Source organism: Anomaloglossus baeobatrachus, chromosome 8, assembly GCF_048569485.1.
Source record: "Anomaloglossus baeobatrachus isolate aAnoBae1 chromosome 8, aAnoBae1.hap1, whole genome shotgun sequence".
NCBI classification, from domain to species: Eukaryota; Metazoa; Chordata; class Amphibia; order Anura; family Aromobatidae; genus Anomaloglossus; species Anomaloglossus baeobatrachus.
In genome coordinates this window covers 11,103,106-11,120,688 of record NC_134360.1, presented here as the reverse complement: position 1 = coordinate 11,120,688, position 17,583 = coordinate 11,103,106, and the positions used below count along the sequence as shown (strand labels likewise).

Here is a 17,583-nt window from a genome sequence, read left to right as displayed (position 1 = left end):
CGACCGATTCCTGGAAGTGTGCCTGCTTCAGCTAAGCTGAATGAGGCCATGGCACAAGCGCCGTAGCGCTGATGTCCCCCGGCGCACTACAACACCCAGCATGCTGCGGTGTGAGCGCCAAATGCACGGGGACACAGAGTACCTTGAGGATGCAGGGCCATGTCCCTGATGTACTCCGCTCCATCCAGCATCTTCTCCAGGGGCTGTAGATGGAGCCCGGTCTCAGTGCCTGGAGACCGGTAAATCCCACTTCACCCAGAGCCCTGTAAAAAGGGATGGGGAAGGAATCAGCATGTGGGCTCCTGCCGCCGTACCCGCAATGGGTACCTCAACCTTACAAACACCTCCGACATACAGTGGGGTGAGAAGGGAGCATGCTGGGAGCCCTGTTTATGGGCCCTCTTTTCTTCCATCCGACATAGTCAGCAGCTACTGCTGACTAAAAACAATGGAGCTATGCGTGCGTGTCTGACCTCCTTGCGCACAAAGCTAAAACTGAGGAATCTGTACTCCTACGGGAGGGTGTATAGCCAGAAGGGGAGGGGCCTTACACTTTTAAGTGTAGTTCTTTGTGCGGCCTCCAGAGGGCAGTAGCTATACACCCACTGTCTGGGTCTCCCAATTAGGAGCGAAAAAGAAAAACTTCTTGACTCCAAGTTGCACAGATGTTCTCGTTGGCTCCAGTGATGAGTCCTATCCCGGCTGTCCCATTCACACAAAAAGTATGGGGACTTCGTGTATCCTCCTCGCTGCCTAAGGCTATGTGCCCACGCTGCGGAAAATGCGCGGAATTTGCGGCGGATTTTTCGCGGAAATTCAGCGAATTTTTCAAACACCTGCAGCACAGCTACTCCCCAGCCATTTTTATGGCATTTGGGAACTGTTATGCCCACGCTGCGTTTTTTTCCGCAGCGGAAATAATGTGGATTTCCCTGCGGAAAAATCAGCAGCATGGTAATTATTCCTGCGGACTTCTCCGCAGGGTCCCATATACTTACCTGCCTTGATAGAAGACAACGATGTCACTTTCTCTGTCCGGTGCACAGGAGCGCGGTCGACCCAGGTACAGGAAGGAAGAGGTGGGTGGGCCTGCACGAGCTTCGGTCATGTGACAGCCGGAGCTAGTGCAGGCCCGCCCACCTCCAGCACAGTGCACCAGACGCTGACAGAGTGACCCGGCCGCCGGAGAGCGAGGTGCTGCGTGATGGAGGTAAGTATGAACGCCCCGATCACTGCAGCACTTGTTCTGCATTGAGGATGCAGTGCCGAAGCCATGGTACTGTATCCTCAATGCAGAATGACAGCACCATATCCGCAGGACATTCCGCTGTATATCCGCAGCTTGGAAACAGACAGACGTTTTGCTGTGGATTTCTGGGAGCACCTGCGGAATGTCTTGTGGATATAACCGCAGGACACTGTCCCCGTGGGCACATAGCCTTAAGAGCAAAGTGAGAACTTTCAGATCACCACATATTGACCATTCTTGATCCTCGTAGTGAAGGTTCCTGATAATGAAGTCTAAACTCCCATAGTTTCCCCTCCAGGCACTGAAGCCTACTGTACTCACTGCATTGTGCATTCGCAGCTTTCAGACATTTTTCAGGATGAATTGTTTCCACTTGCTCTCAGGAACATCCCTGCAATACACTAGAGCACCGTCTTCAGAAAAATAATTCCTTTTTTCTGCTCTATACCATGAAAATCAGGTACCAGGAGCGAGGCAGGTTCTTTTTCCTTTAGTCTGGAGCCTGAAAGTCTTGCAGAAGGTTTAGGAAGGTCCAAGTCTCCGGAATAAAGCTTTTAATTTGAGATGTGAAAAATTTCTAAGCAATCTAATGACACCAAAATCATCCACCAAAAGGTCCCGCAAAGAGGTCAATGAAAAGAAAAAGCCCATGGAGGCAGTGTTTGTGGAACAACTGTACGTGATGGAAGTTTTTTTATATTTTCATAGATTGAAAGTATTTAAAAATCCCCTCTTACTTTTTACACGTCATCTTGCAGACCTGTTACCTTTCCCTACATAGATGTGTGTGGGCAGGTGCAAAACTTTGTAGACCCATATCAAACTCTGGCCGCTGGCTGCTTTTATTTGGTCCACGATGTTATTCTGTATGGAGGGCAATGGGGGAGGGGGGCATTATTCTGTATGGAGGGCTATGTGGGGGCCATTATTCTGTATGGAGGGCTATGTGGGGCCATTATTCTGTATGGAGGGCTATGTGGGGCCATTATTCTGTATGGAGGGCTATGTGGGGCCATTATTCTGTATGGAGGGCTATGTGGGGCACATTATTCTGTATGGAGGGCTATGTGCGGCCCATTATTCTGTATGGAGGGCTATGTGAGGCCCATTATTCTGTATGGAGGGCTACGTGGAGCCCATTATTCTGTATGGAGGGCTACGTGGGGCCCATTATTCTGTATGGAGGGCTACGTGGGGCCCATTATTCTGTATGGAGGGCTATGTGGGGACATTATTCTGTATGGAGGACTATGTGGGGCCCATTATTCTGTATGGAGGGCTATGTGGGGCCCATTATTCTGTATGGAGGGCTATGTGGGCCCATTATTCTGTATGGAGGGCTTCTTGGGGCCCATTCTGTATGGAGGGCTATGTGGGGCACATGATTCTGTATGGAGGGCTATGTGGGGCACATTATTCTGTATGGAGGGCTATGTGGGGCCCATTATTCTGTATGGAGGACTATGTGGGGCCCATTATTCTGTATGGAGGGCTATGTGGGGCCTATTATTCTGTATGGAGGGCTATGTGGGGCACATTATTCTGCATGGAGGGCTATGTGGGGCACATTATTCTGTATGGAGGGCTATGTGGGGCCCATTATTCTGCATGGAGGGCTATGTGGGGCCCATTCTGTATGGAGGACTATGTGGGGCCCATTATTCTGTATGGAGGACTATGTGGGGCACATTATTCTGCATGGAGGACTATATGGGGCCCATTATTTTGTATGGAGGGCTATGTGGGGCCCATTATTCTGCATGGAGGGCTATGTGGGGCACATTATTCTGCATGGAGGACTATATGGGGCCCATTATTCTGCATGGAGGGCTATGTGGGGCACATTATTCTGCATGGAGGACTATATGGGGCCCATTATTTTGTATGGAGGACTATATGGGGCCCATTATTCTGTATGTAAGGCTATGTGGGGCCCATTATTCTGTATGGAGGACTATATGGGGCCCACAACTAGGTTTGCCCATGACGTTGTCTATGTTTTTAATTTTGGCCCAGTAAGGAATCAGCTCTGGTAGGCAATAGCAGGGACACAGTATAGAGGCACACACAGGTGTTTTATTCACACTGATCACAAAGATCTTAATTCAGACATGTATGTAAAGCACAAGTCCAGCCTGTTAACAGCACAGCACAGGTCCTGGAGGTGCCAGTTCATTCAGGTATATAGTTCCCACAGACCCTGCTTCAGCTATCCATCCCACCACCCGCATAGAGGTTCTGGCTGCCTATTTATGCTGTGCTAATCCTGCAGCTGTGCACCTCTTGAGCTTTGCCTCATAAACATGAAAGGGCAGAGAAGATCCAGGCCGGGGTTTGACCTCTTCCCTGCTGCTCCCCAGTGCAATACGTACATGCTGTGAGGACTATAACTCCCATCTACCACCATACCCTTCACTGCCTCACAGCCCAATGACAGGGAAACTGTAAAACTGGCAGTTATCAATGATAATCATGGAGCCCAGGAGTCTGTCAGACAAAGCTGAGGTAACTATATATTGATCCGCGCCCCTTCATCACTGCTGTCCTGTGGGAAGTCGTCATTACTGTAAGGCTACTTTCACACATCAGTTTTTTCCCATCAGGTACAATCCGGAAAAAAACGGGTAAACCGGATCCGGTATCGCATCCGGTTTATCCCCATAGACTTGCATTGTAACCGGATTGTACCTGAAGGCTTTGCGGTGCATCCGGTTTTTTCCGGATGCGGCAAAATAAATAAATGCGGCGGCCGGATAGAACGTTCCCTGCAACGTTTTTTGCTCCGGCAAAAAGAACGGAATTTTGTTTACTTACCGTAAATTCCTTTTCTTCTAGCTCTAATTGGGAGACCCAGACAATTGGGTGTATAGGCTATGCCTCCGGAGGCAGCACAAAGTATTACACTCAAAAGTGTTAAGCCCCTCCCCTTCTGCCTATACACCCCCCGTGCTCCCACGGGCTCCTCAGTTTTGGTGCAAAAGCAAGAAGGAGGAAATATAATTACAAACTGGTTTAAAGTAACTTCAATCCGAAGGAACATCGGAGAACTGAAACCATTCAACATGAACAACATGTGTACACAAAAAAACAGGGGCGGGTGCTGGGTCTCCCAATTAGAGCTAGAAGAAAAGGAATTTACGGTAAGTAAACAAAATTCCGTTCTTCTTTTTCGCTCTATTGGGAGACCCAGACAATTGGGACGTCCAAAAGCAGTCCCTGGGTGGGTAAAATAATACCTCGTAAGGGAGCCGTAAAACGGCCCTTTCCTACAGGTGGGCAACCGCCGCCTGAAGGACTCGTCTACCTAGGCTGGCATCCGCCGCAGCATAGGTATGCACCTGATAGTGTTTCGTGAAAGTGTGCAGGCTCGACCAGGTAGCCGCCTGACACACTTGCTGAGCCGTAGCCTGGTGCCTCAAAGCCCAGGACGCGCCCACGGCTCTGGTAGAATGGACCTTCAGCCCTGAGGGAACCGGAAGCCCAGCCGAACGGTAAGCTTCGATAATTGGCTCCTTGATCCACCGAGCCAGGGTTGATTTGGAAGCCTGTGACCCTTTACGCTGGCCAGCGACAAGGACAAAGAGTGCATCCGAGCGGCGCAGGGGCGCCGTACGAGAAATGTAGAATCTGAGTGCTCTCACCAGATCTAACAAGTGCAAATCCTTTTCACATTGGTGAACTGGATGAGGATAAAAAGAAGGTAAGGAGATATCCTGATTGAGATGAAAGGGGGATACAACCTTAGGGAGAAATTCCGGAACCGGACGTAGAACCACCTTGTCCTGGTGAAACACCAGAAAAGGGGCTTTGCATGACAACGCTGCTAGCTCAGACACTCTCCGAAGAGAGGTGACTGCTACTAGGAAGACCACCTTCTGCGAAAGGCGTGAGAGAGAGATATCTCTCATTGGCTCGAATGGTGGTTTCTGAAGAACCATCAGCACCCTGTTCAGATCCCAGGGTTCTAACGGCCGCTTGTAAGGTGGAACGATGTGACAAACTCCCTGCAGGAACGTGCGTACCTGTGGAAGTCTAGCTAGGCGCTTCTGGAAAAACACCGAGAGTGCAGAAACTTGTCCCTTAAGGGAGCCAAGCGACAAACCCTTTTCCAGTCCAGATTGAAGGAAGGACAGAAAAGTAGGTAATGCAAATGGCCAGGGAGAAAAACCCTGAGCAGAGCACCATGACAGAAAAATTTTCCACGTCCTGTGATAGATCTTGGCGGACGTTGGTTTCCTAGCCTGTCTCATAGTGGCAATGACATCCTGAGATAATCCTGAAGACGCTAGGATCCAGGACTCAATGGCCACGCAGTCAGGTTGAGGGCCGCAGAATTCAGATGGAAAAACGGCCCTTGAGACAGCAAGTCTGTTCGGTCTGGTAGTGCCCACGGTTGGCCGACCGTGAGATGCCACAGATCCGGGTACCACGACCTCCTCGGCCAGTCTGGAGCGACGAGGATGGCGCGGCGGCAGTCGGCCCTGATCTTGCGTAACACTCTGGGCAACAGTGCCAGCGGAGGAAACACATACGGGAGCTGAAACTGCGACCAATCCTGAACTAAGGCGTCTGCCGCCAGAGCTCTGGGGTCTTGAGACCGTGCCATGAACATTGGTACCTTGTTGTTGTGCCGGGACGCCATGAGGTCGACGTCCGGCACCCCCCAGCGGCAACAGATCTCCTGAAACACGTCCGGGTGAAGGGACCATTCCCCTGCGTCCATGCCCTGGCGACTGAGATAATCTGCTTCCCAGTTTTCCACGCCTGGGATGTGAACTGCGGATATGGTGGAGGACGTGGCTTCCACCCACATCAAGATCCGCCGGACTTCCTGGAAGGCTTGACGACTGCGTGTGCCGCCTTGGTGATTGATGTATGCCACCGCTGTGGAATTGTCCGACTGAATTCGGATCTGCTTGCCTGCCAGCCACTGCTGGAACGCTTTCAGGGCAAGATACACTGCCCGAATTTCCAGAACATTGATCTGAAGCGAGGACTCTTGCCGGGTCCACGTACCCTGAGTCCTGTGGTGGAGAAAAACCGCTCCCCATCCTGACAGACTCGCGTCTGTCGTGACTACTTCCCAGGATGGGGGAAGGAAGGATTTCCCCTTCGATAATGAAGTGGGAAGAAGCCACCACCGAAGGGAGGCTTTGGTCGCCTGAGAGAGGGAGACGGTCCTGTCGAGGGACGTCGGCTTCCTGTCCCATTTGCGTAGGATGTCCCATTGAAGGGGACGCAGGTGAAACTGCGCGAAAGGGACTGCTTCCATTGCTGCCACCATCTTCCCCAAGAAGTGCATGAGGCGCCTCAAGGGGTGTGACTGGCCTTGAAGGAGAGACTGTACCCCTTTCTGTAGTGACTGCTGTTTGATCAGCGGAAGCTTCACTATCGCTGAGAGGGTATGAAACTCCATGCCAAGGTACGTCAGCGATTGGGCCGGTGTCAGATTTGACTTTGGAAAATTGATGATCCACCCGAAACTCTGGAGAGTCTCCAGGGTAACGTCGAGGCTGTGTTGGCATGCCTCTTGAGAGGGTGCCTTGATCAACAGATCGTCCAAGTACGGGATCACAGAATGACCCTGAGAATGGAGGACCGCTACTACAGTAGCCATAACCTTGGTGAAAACCCGTGGGGCTGTTGCCAGGCCGAATGGAAGTGCCACGAACTGCAGGTGTTCGTTTTCCATGGCGAAGCGCAAGAAGCGTTGGTGCTCTGGGGCAATCGGAACGTGGAGATAAGCATCTTTGATATCGATCGATGCAAGGAAATCTCCCTGGGACATTGAGGCGATGACGGAACGGAGGGATTCCATCCGGAACCGCCTGGTCTTTACGTGTTTGTTGAGAAGTTTCAGGTCCAGGACAGGACGGAAGGACCCGTCCTTCTTTGGGACCACAAACAAGTTGGAGTAAAAACCGTGGCCCTGTTGCTGAAGAGGAACAGGGACCACCACTCCTTCTGCCTTCAGGGTGCCCAGCGCCTGCCGAAGAGCCTCGGCTCGCTCGGGAGGCGGAGAGGACCGGAAGAATCGAGTCGGGGGACGAGAGATGAACTCTATCTTGTAACCGTGAGAGAGAATGTCTCTCACCCAGCGGTCTTTTATTTGTGGCAGCCAGGTGTCGCAAAAGCGGGAGAGCCTGCCACCGACCGAGGATGCTACTAGAGGAGGTAGAAAGTCATGAGGCAGCCGCTTTGTTAGCGGTGCTCCCAATGGCCTTTTTAGGACGTGACCTAGACCGCCATGCATCAGAGTTCCTTTGTTCTTTCTGAGACCTTTTGGACGAGGAGAATTGGGACCTGCCCGCGCCCCGAAAGGACCGAAACCTCGACTGCCCTCTCCTCTGTTGGGAGAGGTTCTGCTTGGGCTGGGGTAAGGATATATCCTTTCCCTTGGATTGTTTGATGATTTCATCCAGGCGCTCGCCAAAGAGCCTGTCGCCAGAAATTGGCAAACCGGTTAAACGCTTTTTGGAAGCGGAATCTGCCTTCCACTCCCGTAGCCACAAGGCCCTGCGGACTACTACCGAATTGGCGGTCGCAACTGCCGTACGGCTCACAGAGTCCCGGACAGCATTAATAGCGTAAGACGCAATTGCCGAGGTCTGGGAGGTAATGGAAGCCACTTGTGGCGCGGCCGCTTCAATTTTCGCTTGACCTGCTGATATAGCTTGTAGCGCCCATACGGCTGCGAATGCTGGGGCAAAAGAAGCTCCGATAGCTTCATAGATGGATTTCATCCAGAGCTCCATCTGCCTGTCAGTGGCATCTTTAAGCGAGGCCCCATCTTCCACTGCAAGTATGGATCTAGCCGCCAGTCTGGAGATTGGAGGATCCACTTTGGGACATTGAATCCAACCTTTAACCACTTCCGGGGGAAAAGGATAACGTGTATCCTTAAGGCGCTTAGAGAAACGCTTATCCGGACAAGCATGGTGATTCTGGATTGCCTCTCTGAAATCAGAGTGGTCTAGAAACATACTCTGTGTTCGCTTGGGGAACCTGAAGCGAAATTTCTCCTGCTGAGAATCTGACTCCTCCGCCGGAGGGGCTGAGGGAAGAATATCCAGCAACTGATGAATGGATGCAATAAGATCATTCACTATGGCGTCCCCGTCTGGAGAATTAAGATTGAGAGCGCTCCCAGGATCAGAATCCTGATCAGCTGTCTCCGCATCATCAACCAGAGAATCCCCCCGCTGAGACCCTAAACAATATGATGTCGAGGGAAATTCTAAGCGGGCCCGCTTAGACGATCTGGGGCTAGGTTCTAAATCCGAACCCTCCGTCTGGGATGTATGAGATACCCCGTGAGGACATTGTTGGTCCAACTGAGGGGGGTCAGGGAACAATGATTCAACAGAGTCCCTTTGCTGAGATACCGGTCTGGACTGCAAGGCTTCTAGTATCTTAGCCATAGTCTCAGAGAGTTGATCCTTAAAGGCTGCAAACTCAGTCCCCGTCACCTGGACAGTGTCAACAGGTGGCTCCCCCTGGGCCCCTCTTAGCAGAGGCTCCGGCTGAGTAAGTGTCACAGGGGTCGAACACTGTACACAATGAGGGTCAGTGGAACCTGCCGGTAGCTGGGTCTTACATGCGGCGCATGCAACATAATAAGCCTGTGTTTTGGCACCCCTGCCTTTTGTGGGCGCCATGCTATAGTTTTCCCTGAGTAACACAATAGGGTATATAGCCAGAAAGAACTGTGCTCATACAGTGTAAATTATATACAGTACACAAATAATGTACCAATACAATACAGCACCATGGGGCTAGCACCACATGTGCTGCTTACCAGCCGCCTAAGCGGTTGTGAGGCCACCAGAGACCGTGTCTGGGTCTCCCATGAATATGTCCCTCTCTGCAGCGTCGGTGGAGCTGACAGGAATGGCTGCGGCGTCCTGACGAGCTGAGGAAGCTGTGGGCGTGGCCTAGAAAGAGCGCGAAACGGGCGCTCACACTGTGCACAGTGAGGGGAGTGGAGCATGTAAATCATACTCCAGCCCTCATTGCTGCTCGCTCCGTGCAGCGTCCCGCCCTTCCCCTGCCTGTCAGGGCTGAGGGCGGGAGAAAAAAAAAGGGAAACTAGGCCGCAATGAAGCCGGGGACTGTAGTAATAAACGCGGCCGCCGTAAAAGCGCGGTCGCGTGAAAGTCCCCGGCGAACTACAAGTCCCAGCCGCGCCGCAGTGTCCCGTGGCAACGGCGGTCAGTGCGGTAGCCCTTACATATAAACACACTCAGCGACGCTGAGTGTGTAATGGCACATATAGACCCGGTCAGCGCCGCGGACCCCGGTGCACTAGCACACCCAGCAAAGCTGAGGTGATGCCGTGCGCGGTCCCCATAGGGATACAGAGTACCTCTAAGATGCAGGGCCATGTCCCTGAACGGTATCGGCTCCTATCCATCAGGCTCCACAGGAGTTGTGGATGAAGCCCGGTCTCAGTGCCTGGAGACCGATAAGATCCCACTTCACCCAGAGCCCTAAGGGGGATGGGGAAGGAAAACAGCATGTGGGCTCCAGCCTCCGTACCCGCAATGGATACCTCAACCTTAACAACACCGCCGACAAGAGTGGGGTGAGAAGGGAGCATGCTGGGGGCCCTATATGGGCCCACTTTTCTTCCATCCGACCTAGTCAGCAGCTGCTGCTGACTAATCTGTGGAGCTGTGCTTGCATGTCTGCCTCCTTCGCACAAAGCATAAAAACTGAGGAGCCCGTGGGAGCACGGGGGGTGTATAGGCAGAAGGGGAGGGGCTTAACACTTTTGAGTGTAATACTTTGTGCTGCCTCCGGAGGCATAGCCTATACACCCAATTGTCTGGGTCTCCCAATAGAGCGAAAAAGAAAAACCGCATCGCGCCGCATCCGGCCGCTGCGGCGCATTTTCAATGCATGCCTATGGATGCCGGATGCGGCGCGATGCGGAAAAAACCGCATCCGGCCGCCGCATGCAGTTTTTTCCACTGAGCATGCTTAGTAGCGTGCCGCAACCAGAAAAAAACGGACCGGCCGCATGTAAAAACTTATGCAAAGGATGCGGTGTTTTCACCGCATCCGTTGCATAGGTTTCACAGCCGGATTGAGCCGCACGGCTCAAACCGGATGTGTGAAAGTAGCCTAAGATTAGGTGACACTGATGGAGTCCATGTCGGTTGCTATGGCAGCACAGGCTTCAGCTGAGGCCTAGTAGAAGACATCAGCACAACTGGAAGCAGATTTGGCGTTTGCCTAGAGGTCACGTTTAAGTAACATACATGGGGTTAATTGCTTTACGCCAGTACTTTGAGCCAAAAACGTAGGCCGCATTTCAGTCCTTGGCCATTTCCCACTAGGCCAAGTGTCTTTATAGGGTAAAGTGAAGGCTATTAGAGCTGGGACCAGCACCTGTCGGACCCGGGCAAGTACAGAGCCCACGTTTCTGCCTCGGTTTCAAATTTTCATACACAGATAAACAAGGACATATACAGGACAATGGAGGCGCCGACTGTTATATCCCAGCACTCGAGTCTAACGTCTAGAGAACAGAAAGGCAGGGTTAAACATCTTAGATGCTGGTGTCAATCATGACCGCGGCATTTAAGCGGTTAGAAATAGAGAAAGATGTCACTTCCTGCCCCCACAAGTCCCCTGAAAAATGAAGGGGAGGGGGTGACCCAAACGAAGAACCCTTCCCTAGAGTTTGTCAAGCACAGCAGCAAAACATGTCTGATTATTCCTCCAGGACAAAGCTGGAGACATGATCTACTTGCAATCACACTTAATACACTCTTGTGCCGCCATACCTTCCTCATCCCCCTCCCGCCATCGGTGGAGGGCTGGGACCAGCTCCGTGATTGATACGTCCCATTCTACGACGTGGATATCCTGGAGGGCTGCAATATAGAATAAAGAGAATTTTGTTTACTTACCGTAAATTCTTTTTCTTATAGTTCCGTCATGGGAGACCCAGACCATGGGTGTATAGCTACTGCCTCCGGAGGACACACAAAGTTACTACACTCAAAACGTGTAGCTCCTCCCTCCCAGTATATACACCCCCTGCTAGCCAGTCCTAGCCAGTTTAGTGCAAAAGCTGAAGGAGGACATCCACCCACAAGAAGAGACAGAGTAAAAACCGGAAGAACCGGAACCTCTGTCTACAACAATAACAGCCGGTGAAGACACCGGAACAAGAAACCTGCCAACAGGCAATAGGGAGGGTGCTGGGTCTCCCATGACGGAACTATAAGAAAAAGAATTTACGGTAAGTAACAAAATTCTCTTTTTCTTTATCGTTCCTATGGGAGACCCAGACCATGGGACGTTCCAAAGCAGTCCATGGGTGGGAATAAACAGACAACTGAGAAGCAGGCAAAACCTAACTTCACAAATGGGCGACAGACGCCTGAAAGATGCGTCTGCCTAAGCCCGCGTCTGCCAAAGCATAAGCATGCCTTGGATAGAGCTTCGAAAAAGTATGCAGACTAATTCGAGCTGCCGTCTGACAGACCTACTGAGCCGTAGCCTGAAAGCCGAAAAGGCACCGACAGGTCTGATCAAATGTGCTCTGATCCCCAGCGGGGAAGGCACTTGAGTACACTTGTAGGCCTCGGAAATGGCCGACCTAAGCTAACGAACAAGGGTCGGCTTAGATGCCGAGAGACCGCTACGCTGACTAGCAGTCAGCACCAGAGAGAGGTGCACTGCCTAATAACGGCGGTGCAAGACACATAGATCCGGAGCGCCCGCACCAGATCCAGGATATGCAACGCTTTCTCAAGCGATGAACAGGAGCCGGACAAAAGGAAGGCAGGAAAATTGCCCCGGATAAGGTGGAAGCAGTAACCACCTCAGGGAAAAAAGTCCGGAGTCGGACGGAGACCACCTTGTCTTGATGCAAAAGGCCAAGAAGGGGGTGACTCCGAGAGAGTACAGCCAGAACTCTCTGGCGGGAAATTATAGCCACTAGAAGACTACTTTCTGTGAAAGATGAAACAAAGAAACCTCCCTAAGAGGCGCAAGGGGGGTTTCCAGGAACCGAGAGGACCGGATTAAGGTCCCAGGGCTCCATAGGCCGCAGGAAAGGCGGAATAATGTGAGATGCGCCCTGAAAGGAGCGCACCGGAGCCAGCCGGACGATACGCCGCTGGCACATACTGACAGAGCCGAGACCTGTCCCTTAATGAGGGATAGTCCTAGCTGTAAACCGGACTGTGAAAGAGACAGGAGGGTCGGCAAAGCTAAAAAGGTCAAAGGACACTTTGAAGCTCGAGTCATAGCGGAGATGACTTCAGGAAGGATACCAGAAGTCGCCAAGATCCAGGACTCAAGAGCTACGCCGTCAATCTGAGAATCCAGAATTCTGACGGAAAAAACGGACCCTTTTGAGAAAAGGTCTGAACGGTCCGGAAGATGCCATGGCAACCCAACGGACAGAAGGAGCAGGTCAGGGTACCAAGCCTGCCTGGGTCAGTCTGGAGAATGAGAATGACCCGACGGCCCCCTTAACTGATCTTGCGCAGGACTCTGGGCAAGAGGTAGAGACGAAGCTGGGATCAAACATGAACCAGTGTGCCTACCGCAAAACCTGAGGATTGTGGGCCACGGTTGGACAGCTGAAATAGTCTGTCTCGCAGTTTTCACATCTAGGATGTGGGCTGCGGATATGGTGGACTAGGAGTCCCTTGTCCACTGAAGAATGATGAGCCGCCAAGATTGCCAGACGGCTGAATGTCCCGCCCTGGAAGTTGATGTAGGAAAACGCTGTCACGTTGTCCGACTGGACTCGAATGTGCCTAGCCGCCAACAGATGGTGAAGGCTTAGAGAGCTAGAAATACAGCTCTGATTTCCAGCACATTGAACCAGAGGGCTGATTCGGACAGAGTCCAAGCGCCCTGCGCTCCACGGTGGAGATATACTGCTCCCAAGGCGGAAAGACCAGCACCCTGGTGAGGATCACCCGGGACGGGGCCAGGAAGGGGCATCCCTGAGACAGAGTGGCCGAAACCACCACTGCAACGAGCCCCTGGTCAGTGGCGAAGCCACCACTCCGAGAAGGAGGGAGGTCGCGTGTACAGCGGAAACCCTCCAGTCTCAGAGGACGCAGGAGAAACTGGGCAAGGAATCGCTTCCATTGACGCCACCGTCTGACCAGCACCTTATTTGGTGTAGAACGACGTCGACCGCCAGCGGAGGGACTACTGATCGACTAAGAGCAGCTTCACAAGTGCCGACAGAGTCTCGAATTGCGTCCCTGAAAACCTCTGGTGCGAAGTCAGAGTGGACCTGGACAGAATGACAAGCCACCCGAATAGATTAGAGTGGCGAGAGTAAGCGAAGTACTCTACTAAGAGTCTGCACTGGATGAAACCCCGAGAAGAAAACCGTCCAGGGCAAACGATCACTGCCAATCCCTAGGGGTGCAGGACCCTAATCACAGCAGCCCCAAGGAGAATACTCGAGGGGCCGTGGCTAACCCCAAGGGAAGAGCCACGAATTGGACTACTCCGATGGCAAAACGTAGTCAACGCTGGTGTGAAACTGCGATTGACCCTTGCCGAAAGGCATCCCTGATGCCGATGGCTGCTAGGGAATCTCCTTGGGTTCTTGATTGATCCGGTGAAAAACACACGGAACAAGACCGAGACTCCATGTGAAAACGCCACACCTGACCATGCTTGAAAAGCTAAAGATCCAGGTCGGAAGGCACCGCCCTCTTCGGGGACTAGAAATAGATTTAAGCAAAAATCTCAGAACCGTTCCCAGTCGGGAACCGGAACAATTACTCCGTTGGCCTGCAAGAAATGCCACGGCCTGTGAGAAGGCGGCGGCCTTGGAGCCGGGAGGAGTTGACAGAAAAAATCTGTTTGGCGGGTGGACAGAATTCCATCCTGTAGCCATGGGAGATATAAACTCGCCCCCACTGAACGGAGACGTGGTAGAACCATACGTCGCCAAGTGGAGAGAGCCTGCCACCGACCAAGGAGGTGGTTGGCGTGGCCAGATAGCTCGGAGGAAGCTGACTCCGTGGTAGCATCTCCTGCGGTCTTCTGAAGACGCAGCTTCAAGCCATTTGGTTCTATGAACTAAGGCCGAGCTAGAGGACGATCAGAAGGAGGAACGGAAACCACCGAAACCTCAACTGATTCCTGTCCTGGTTTAGGTTTGTGGCAAGGAAGAACTCTCGTCGCCGAGAGCTTCCTAAATTTCATCTAGTTGGTTCCGAAGAGACTGGTCCCACCAAAGGGGAGCCCAGCAAGGAACCTCTATAGAGGCATCTGCCTTCCATTGCCGAAGCCACACCTGCGGATAGCGAGGAAAGTAGCCAAAACCACCGCTGTGCGGTGTCCAGCATGGCAGACTTGGCAGAGGATGGAAAGACTGAAGTCTGGAAGTTCAGGCAACCGTCTTGGGCATAGAGTCCCTGTGAGGGAATGCATCTCCTCTGAGGAGCCATCAGCCACTGACATAACGGTCCGGGCTGAGAAAAAGTTGATTGTTTTTTGTATTTTCCATGTCATCATCCATGGCCTGCTGCAGCTGCTGTGCAGGGGCTAATCAATCATATGCTAATCATCTTGTGTGTAGGCTCTGCCACTGAGCATATGTGCTGCCGAAGCTAGCACCCACCTGAGGTGAATGAGCCCACCTCTTGACCATCATTGGTGGACGGGGGAAACCCAGTCCTCAGAATCACGCTTCATGGGAAGCGACTGTCAGAGCGGACCCTGGGCTGATCACAGGGGCCTGAAAACTGGAGTGGTTAAGGAACACACATTGTGTTCACCTAGATAAGGTAACTCCGGCGGATTGAGGTCCAGTACAAAATTAATGTACCGTGGGATCCTTATAGAGGTGCCGTCAGCCACTGATACAACTATCCGGGCTGAAAGTCTGGACACCGGAGTGGCCACGCTTGGCGAATGAGGACACTCCTTGACCACCTCTGATGGGAGGGGGAGACAGGCAGCAGAACCCCGCTGTGGGATCTGCAGGACAGGCTGCGGGCTTGGACGCAGCGGGCTGAAAACTGGAGTGGTTACCAGCGGGGAATACTCCCCTGATACAGGCGGATGGAGGTCCAATACAAGTATAATGGACGCAATCTAATCATTCGCATCCCCGTCATCTACGGACGGATCAAAGTACGTAAAGCAGCGTCCGAGCCCCTGATAGAGACATCCACCTCGTCCAGTGAGTCAGCTCGTATCGGAGCTGCGGGACGGGGAGGACAGGGGACCCTGCGTCTCCCTGTCAGAAGGACGAGGTCTGTGAGCTTTGCTGAGCAAGCAGAAAACGCCCTGAGAAGGGGGTTGCATGCTCAGCGGATGCCGGGACAGCCGACCCCTGGAAAAAGAGATTCCCCCAGGGGTCAGCCACCGAACCCGGAGCAGCTGAAGGGACCATGCATGAGCCTCCAAGCTGAGGGGCCACAGCGGTTATGAGCTCGGTACAGCCGTATGAGACTACCAGCAGTGGATAATAAAAAACAGCCTGCAGCCTCGCTCTGTGAGACATGCTGCAGAGGTGGGGGGCTCTGTCTAGAATGTCTAGAAAACACAAGACAGGGGTTCAGCCTGGGGAGACTCCAGGCTGAGGCACCACCACCTAAGAACCATTACAGTATGGGTCTGTGCCGGTTCAGGCAATATGAGCCTACATGCAGAACATGTAGTGTACAGCCTTGGAGCTTTGCTCCTAGTGAGACATGCTGCTGAGGAGGAGGTTCTATAATAAAGAATTAACTCCTTCACAATGCCCTGATAGTATATAAAAGTGCACAACCAGAGGTTGTGACTTGTCAGGCCGCTATTGTGAGTGCCCCCCCAGGTTCCAAGCCTGGACCCCCAGCCAGATATTCACTCCCTCTGCACTGCAGAGCAGCCAGCGCCGATCAGCGTACTAAGAACGCTGAGAAAATGGCGCTAGAGTGAGGGGGGAGGGCGGGGGTTAACCCAGGAGCGGGAATCGGAGGGCTAAGAAATGTACAGGGGAGGGAATCATCTCCTCAACAAGGAGTGTCCTCCCCTGTGCAGAGCGGCCGGCGGGCGGTGCTGCAGCGTCCCCCTGCATGACTGACATGCAGGGGAACGAGACGAAACTAGGCCGCGGCTGAAGCCGGGGCCTAGAGTTAAACATGCGGCCGAAAATCAGGCATCATCGGCGCGGTACACAGAAAAAAACAGTGGAACCGGCCGGAAACACAGTAAAAGCAGCATTATCAAAGTCAAACACTGTCCCCCTAATAAAGTGCCCCACATTGCAGAAGGACCCTCTGAATAACGTCTCTATACTTAGCTTTGAGACGCAGGGTCCAGTCCCTGGGTGGGGTGGGGGTCCAGTGCTCCGTCCAGCAGGGTCCTGCCAAAGGGCTGCGGATGGAGGCCGGTCTCCTGCAAAGCAGTGAGAACCGTGTTGGCTCCCACTTCAAGCCAGAGCCCCAGCATGGGATGGTGAAGGAGCGCGGCATGAAGGGCTCTTGCCCTGAATCAACCTTACAGCACCGCCGCCAGGGGGGTGTGAAGGGACATGCCGGGAGTCCAGTGGACCCGCTTTTCTTCCAAATCTGTAGAAAAAATGAAATCAAAAAAGGATGCATGTGTGTGTGTGATCTCTCCTGACACAAAGCAAAAAACTGGCTAGGACTGGCTAGCAGGGGGTGTATATACTGGGAGGGAGGAGCTACACGTTTTGAGTGTAGTAACTTTGTGTGTCCTCCGGAGGCAGTAGCTATACACCCATGGTCTGGGTCTCCCATAGGAACGATAAAGAAATACAGTATAAAGCTAATTTAAAGACATCCTGGTGACTTACAGATAAAAAGCCAATGGGGTTGCCACAGCTCAGGGATTAGTGTAAAGAGTAAAGGCCGCTTTACACGCTGCGATATTGGTACCGATATCGCCATCGTGCGTACCCGCCCCCATCGGTTGTGCGACTCGTGCGGCACGGGCAGCGATTTGTCCAACATCGCGCGGACCCGTCACACGTACTTACCTGCCCGGCGACGTTGCTGTGACCGGCGAACCGCCTCCTTTCTAAGGGGCGGTTCGTTCAGCGTCACAACTGCGTCACTGAACCGCCGCCCAATAGAAGCGGAGGGGCGGAGATGAGCGGGACGAACATCCCGCCCACCTCCTTCCTTCCTCATAGCGGCCGGGAGTCAGGTAAGGAGAGGTTCCTCGTTCCTGTGGTGTCACACATAGCGATGTGTGCTGCCGCAGGAGCGAGGAACAACTTCGTTACTGCTGCAGTAACGATATTTGAGAATGGACCCCCATGTCACCGATGAGCGATTTTGCACGTTTTTGCGACGATGCAAAATCGCTCATAGGTGTCACACGCA

At 52.8% G+C, this 17,583-nt stretch overlaps 1 protein-coding gene across 1 annotated transcript in view; it reads right to left on the bottom strand.

The window, feature by feature from the left end:
- Positions 1-17,583, bottom strand: part of SELENOK (selenoprotein K) — a 47,730-nt gene that overhangs the window by 20,345 nt on the left and 9,802 nt on the right. Inside the window, exon 4 of the mRNA XM_075321301.1 lies at positions 11,041-11,130. Coding sequence (XP_075177416.1) covers positions 11,041-11,130 — 90 coding nt within the window. The remainder of the gene's footprint in view (positions 1-11,040; positions 11,131-17,583) is intronic.